We start from the raw sequence: 6877 nt of genomic DNA, 5'->3' as shown, positions 1-6877 counted from the left end.
AGTGAGGATATACTTGAAAACTGGGAAAACTGGCCCCAACATGTGTGTCCCTGTTTCTTTAGTTTATTACTGGGAAAAGTTGCATATTCTGGGACTTGGGCCCAGAGAAGAAGAAAAAGCTGCTTTTATTGTGAAACAATAGACCAGAGGATGTTTGCTTTGAACGCTGGGGAGGACAATGGAGCTGCTGTGGGAACCATGCTCTCAAGACCCTTGTGTGATGTCCGCTCTGCACAGGCTGCTGAAGCAACTTCACAACAAGGAGGGAGTTTGTGAGCAAGGGCACGTTCTGGTCTCACCTCCCCGTGAGATTGCACCCTGTGGAAGGTGCCAGGCCTCCTAAATGAGGGACAGTGATGATCAGCCTCTTCCTCAGGTGGAGCCACTGAGAGTCAGGGAAGATTGTTACCAGAGAAGTGATCAGGGATCCCTGGGGGCAGAGTCCTGACAGCAGAGATAAGGAGACGGGGCTCAACCCAAACACTGTACACCAAAGATGTGATTCCCGATGTCATGTCCAACAACGCAGATGGTCACTGAGTGTCCCAGAGCCTGGACTTTTTGGGAGGCTCCAACAGGAGAGTGTGGGCCCGGGAAACTGGAACAAGTGAAACGAACTCAGGGATGCTCAGTGCTGGGACCAGTTGAGCCTGGGGTGGAAGAGAAATTGTCAGCACTCATGTCCTTGGGGTCACTTCCTGGGGGCCTCCACTTGTCCCCTGAGTGAGGAGGGAGTGGAGAGAGGAGCACAGATCATGATGGATATAACCCAGGACATGGGCCTGACCCCAAAACTTTGTCTCAACTACCCCATCTCAAAGGGGAGTACTCACTTCTGCTCATCCCAGAATGGCTTGTTCCTACACCCTAGTCCTTCCTCTAAGGATGGTAGAGCTCAACTGAAGTGCTGGCCCTCAGAGCTGTACTTTCTGAGTCAGGACAGACTGAGCCTGTGGCAGTGCCAGACACCATGGGGGTGTCCCTGTGCTTCCACCACAGACTCATGGCAGCTCCTGACTGAGGATCTGGGACAATTTCATGCTCTGAAGAGTGTAGAAAACACAGGGCTCAAGGCTGTCCGAGGAGCTCCAATCACTCATTTTCTGATGCTGAATCCCAAAGGTGATTATTTCTCATTTCTCTTCACCTCTCCCTCGTTCTTCTCAAAAGCCTCTATGCCCCATGTGTGTGCAGTGGGCTGACACTGTGACCTGAGTCTGAGACCTGGTTCATTGATTGTTTCATAAAGAAAGAACTGTTGGGGTACAAAAGAATTGTGACCCTGTTTCTGAATGATAATAGGGGGCTGCTGAGTGAAGCAGCGCCTGAACTGAATCTGGTCCATTGACCAAACCAATAACCTCCTCCAACTCAGGCTTTTGCGTGCCCCAGTGGCCCAGGTTCTGTAACACAATCAGCAGGGAAGACAGTTGAGTGGAGTTGAAATCAGTTTTGTCCTTTCTCCTTTCATCACTTTTCTCCTTCCTGTTCAATACAGAATGCTGTTTCTCTCGATTCCTTTTCCCTTTATCTTTTCCTGACTGAAATGTGTCCTGACATACTGGGGTTTTCAATACAGCACTTCTCGATCATTCTACCGTCCCAGGAGGTGTTTCTTCCTGAGTGTGTGGCCCTCGGGTTTCTCAAGTCAGTAATGAAGAAACAATAGAAAGGAAATAAAATGAAGTTGCAATGTTCCATTAAAAATAAAATAAAGTTATGAAGAGGAGACCAAAGAGGACTATTTCCTTAAATGGTAAAAGAATATACAATGCAAGATAAGAGGGAGCTTGGATTTAAATGACCCAATGGGGAGCAAGAGATGAACTCCAGGTTTGGAGGATGTGGAGGGGGGGCTGGAGTGAGGCGGAGCTGCCCTAGCTCCTGTCCTGGGGACCCTCGTTTCAAGTCTGTCTGTCAAATGGGACATTTGGTGTGCGGACTGCAAGTAATTGTTATGTTTGTGGACATTTTCTAGACCCTCTTTCTCTTTTATGCCTTAATGTTTATTACCACAATGTCAGCTGAAGAATATTGTTCCCTGAATATTCGTCACACTTCTTTATACTCCTCAGTCACCAAATCACAAATCTCAGTAGTAGGAGTAGACTCACTCTGGACATTGTGGGTGAAATGGAATGAAAATATAATCATGTTTGTTTCATATTAACTCCAAACAAGTTATACTGTGTGTATTCCTGTGTTGTATTATATGTAATATAGCAATGAATGGGAAATAGAGAAAAACACAAATTTTTAGCAAGAATGAAACATGGTAAGTGTCAGCTGCCTTTGGCCTGAAGAAGTCCAGCCCTGGGCCTCCCTGGTGGTACACGGTTAAAGTCCCAGTGCTATCAAGCATTGCCAGCCACTCCAGCACTAGTTCAATCCCCAGCCAGGGAGCTAACACACATGGCACAGCAGACCTCTGCTTTCTCACACGCTGCTCCTCTCGGCATTGTATTTCAGTAGATCCACCTGTTCTGCTCCGCATACTTTCTCTGGTGAATCCTCTTACTCCCCACACGCAACTCTGGCCTACACCCCATTTTTGTATGCATAAATTAATAAAAATATTTTAAAAATATAAAAAAAGGAAGTCCAATCTCAACTCCACAGATGTTCCACCCTGAAGTGTCATATGTTAATCTCGCTGCCAATACTGGACCTGTACCTCCCTGTGCCAAGCTGAAGGCTCCACAGTCAACAGGAACAAAGACTGTGGGGGATCCGGCTCACTCATGCTCTAGCTACAGTTTCCTTCCCACTGCTCACTTTTAAGAACCATACTAGTCATCTTTAAGAAAAACTGGAACCTTTTCAAGGCAGAAACACATGAGAGGTTGTACGTCTCCAAGCTCTTTGAAAATTTAAGATACTTGGACAGATTCCCAGACATTCTAGAACAGTCATGTGTAGTTACTGGAACAGTGTTGCAGAAAATGATATTCTTTGTCTACAAAGACTCACATCTTGTTGTCAGAAAAGACCGGCAGCAGCACCACACTGACACGTGGCTGGGACAAGGGACATGTTCCAGCGTCCCCAGCAGCAGAGAACCGGCTCCATGGAGGAGAACAGTCTGAGCTCTAAGCCATGATTCTCCTGTCACTGAAGAAATGGAAAGAGGAGTACATTCTAGGATCAGTCATAAATGTAGAGAAAAAAAATCATTGCACCCTGAAAATAAGACAGCATCATTGTGGATTGCACTAAGGAGAAGAGAGGAGCTAAGAGAGAAAGGAATTGTCAAGGCCACGTGAATGAAGCCTCATCTGCACAGGGTGGGTGAATCATCTTTGCAACAGGGAGGCCGTGAGAACAGGGTAGGTTCTTGTCTTACTTCCCCATGAACTTGCACCACTGTGGTAAGTATTAGCACTCCTGTATGAGCCACAGTAATACTCAGCCTCATCCTCAGGCTTGAGACCAGAGATGGTCAAGGTGGCCGTGTTGCCTGACTTGGAGCCAGAGAAGCGATCAGGGATCCCTGAGGGCCGGGAACTGACACTATAAATCAGAAGCTTGGGTGTCTTCCCAGGGAGCTGCTGGTACCAGGACACATAGTTATATCTCCCAATGTCGTTGCTGGTCCCAGCACAGGAGATGGTAACTGACTGTCCCAGAGCCCCAGACACTGAGGAAGGCTGAGTCAGAGCTGACTGGGCCCAGGAACCTGAAAAGAGGAAAAACACACCCAAGTGAGTTCAGTGTGAGCCCAAGTGAACTGAGCAGATAAGGGTCAGCCATGATGTGTTCAGTGTCCCTTCCCTGGAGGCCTCACCTGTGGCCTGAGTAAAGAGAGTGAGGAGAAGCACAGTCCAGGCCATGGTGGAGACAAGCCAAGGTCTCTGTCTTCTGATGCCCCAACCTGGGCCTGGCTCCCACAGATGTCTCTTATCCCCAGCCCTGCCTAAGAGGAGGAAGAGGGTCTCTATGCAAATCTGCTTCCTGCTTCTTAGATTCAAGGGCCAGGTCACAGATGAGATCATTTGAACTTTCTTGCCTTTTCTTCCATTTTGCTTCCACAGGCAAGATAAACCAACCTCCCCAAGCCTGGACATGACGTCACAAAACCTTTGTGATACTCTTTCTCCCTCTCTCTAGAAATTTCTAAGACTATTGTTTAATTCACTCTTTTTTTTTTTTTATTCCCAGGGATTAAATCTGATTGAAATTTCAAATAAAAAGTAAAATTATAAGGTTTGGTTCATGTGGAATGTGAACAGCATGCAACACCATTTCTCCTCTGAATGCACCTAAAACCATTAGAGCTTGCAGGGAGCAGTTATTTGAGTCCCTTGTAAAGGGAATCCTAGAAGGTTCTAGGGAGAGAGACCTGCATTTGAAGTTATAGCCAATCAGCAATTAGTTTCACCCTTTTCCTTTTGTATTCCAGGGTCTGAGCTCAAAATAACTCAGCAGATTTTGGACATCTGAGTCTGCTTCTTCCTAGGAAAAGCTCAGAGGTAAAGAGTTCCTGGGACTTCATGCAGTTCTGGATAAATCACAGCAATGAAGGTTCCTCCACACAGGCCCTTGCTGCCCCCTGGTGGCCGCAGATGGTGCAGCCCAGGACCCATGGATGCAGAGCCTGGGAGCTGGAAATTCCTGCCCAGTCCTCTCTCAGCTCCTGGCCCTTCCCTATAATTGTAACAGACTCTACTTGCTAGAATGCTCCAAGTTATTCTCTCTTTACCATTAGATTTTGAAACAAACAACTAAACAAAAAGTAGAAAGGAAAGTTTGATTTCTGCAATGAGCCCACCTTAAAAAGAAGCACACAGAAAATATCTATGAAAGGACAAAGTATACTAGACAACTGGAGAGAGAGAGAGGGAGGGAGGATGGAGGGAGGGAGAGAGAGAGAGAGAGAGAGAGAGAGAGAGAGAGAGAGCACATTCCAGGTGGCACAGTGGTTGACCCCTGGGCTGCACTGGTTCAATTCCCTGCTGCCTGGCCAGGGTCCCACATAGTGCAGCAGCCTCTCCTGCTGCCCGCTGCTCCCCTCCTCAGTGTATTTCATCAGCCTGCCTGTTCTGTTCCCTACTCTGGCTCTGGTGAATTCTCTCACCCTCCCAAGCTTCTGACTGTACCCACTGCTTGTATAAATAAATAAATAAACAGAAAGAAAGAAAGAAAGAAAGAAAGAAAGAAAGAAAGAAAGAAAGAAAGAAAGAAAGAAAGAAAGAAAGAAAGAAAGAAAGAAAGAAAGAAAGAAAGAAAGAAAGAAAGAAAGAAAGAAAGAAAGAAAGAAAGAAAGAAAGAAAGAAAGCCATAATGTAAATAATCATATTTTAAAAATAAATCAACCTGGTTGGAAAATTACCAGGGTAATAGAAACATATAATCTAGCTATCAAGGTTCAAATCATCACACCTAAGACACAGCTTCATGTCATATGAAGATAAAACTGATACACTGAAATGAGAGATGGAAAAATCTACAAATATATAACAAGATTTCATTATTCCAGTCTCAGTTTTTAAAAGTACAATTATACAGAAATTAATATGACATGAAAGTATTCAGCACCATCATGATCTAAGTTAACCAAATTGACACTTATAAAATATGCCATTAAAAATCAGAGCAAAGTACATGCTGTTACTATTTCACAAGAATAGTCATCAAATTAAGAAATATCTTGTATAATAAAATGAATGATATTTTTATAACCATGATAATCTTACAAAATATACTCTCAGGCCATTATGAAATTAATCTGGAAGTCAATGGAAAAAATATCTGGAATTTTTCTGCATTCCGAATGTTTTTAGTTCAATTGCATCTCAAAAACACTAACAAAAGAGGCATAATTCTAAACCCCCAAACAGGACATGAGACCCTGTTTGGAAATGTATGTTTATAGTATAATCAAATTAAGATGATGTAACACTTCATTAGAGTGGACCCTAATCCACTATGACAGTGTCCTATAAGGAGAAGAGATGAAACACAAGCAAGCAGGAGAGATCATGCCACCAGGAGTCCAAGACAGAAATTAATCAGTTAGTGGTTTAAATCAAGAACATTGAAAGGATTGCCCACATCACCTGATTAGGAAGGAGCAAGGATTCTTCACCCTTTTTATCAGAGGGGGTATAACTCTACAGTTAGGTTGATATTTCACCTGTTAACCTGCAGAATTGAGACAATAAATTTCTATTATCTTTAGGACTGTTTGGGTTATTTGATATGACATCAAAGGCACTAATGCAACTTAGGAATTAAATGAAGTGGATTTAAACATGCATTCCATGTTAAAGCAGGATGGCCAAATGGCTTCAGAATTTTAACTGAGTGGAAGGAAACTGAAAACAACATATTAAAACTGAGTTCTGTAAACTCAGTATTGACAGGGAAATTTATAGCCTCAAATTCCGTATGAAAAAAATAGGAAGCAAAGGAAAAACATAAGCACAAAGCAAACAAAGAAGAAAATCCTACAAATAATAAAAATAAGAGCACTCATCGGTAAAACTGAAATTCCTGATCTGGACTTTTCAGGCATGACGTCGTCTCTCTGCAGCCACAACTGCCCACTCTACTTCCTCACTGCCCCAGCAGAGAATTCCCCAGTCGCTCTGTTCCTTATATCGTCCATATTTTCTCTACCACAGTGACTTTTGGCAAGCTTTTGCTCCCGATGAAATTCTCATTTTTCTCCAACGTTGTTATGTCTGGTCTGTTGAAGACCCAGTAATGTACCCTAATATCCCACTCTCTGATGTTTGCTTGTTGAGCGAATCAAGGGGCAAGCTCAGGTTGGGGAGCTGAGCCACTGCATTTGTCTCAAAGACTCCAAACCACATGCAGGGATATTAGAGATAGTTGTCACGTTTGTTTCTGAGGTGAGTACATTTAAATTGAAATA

At 43.9% G+C, this 6877-nt stretch overlaps 1 gene segment (V, D, J or C); it reads right to left on the bottom strand.

Moving 5' to 3' along the window:
- Positions 1-3293: 3293 nt before the first annotated feature.
- Positions 3294-3830, bottom strand: LOC119244043 (immunoglobulin lambda variable 2-14-like). The segment is given in 2 exon segments: positions 3294-3676; positions 3785-3830. Coding segments are annotated over 2 exon segments (429 nt in total).
- Between the last annotated feature and the right edge of the window lie 3047 nt (positions 3831-6877).

The sequence above is a fragment of the Talpa occidentalis genome, unplaced genomic scaffold (genome assembly GCF_014898055.3).
Source record: "Talpa occidentalis isolate TD23 unplaced genomic scaffold, MPIMG_talOcc4v2.1 talOcc4.14, whole genome shotgun sequence".
NCBI lineage: Eukaryota > Metazoa > Chordata > Mammalia > Eulipotyphla > Talpidae > Talpa > Talpa occidentalis.
Note: the sequence above shows the minus strand (reverse complement) of the source record. Positions and strands in the feature narration are given on the sequence as shown.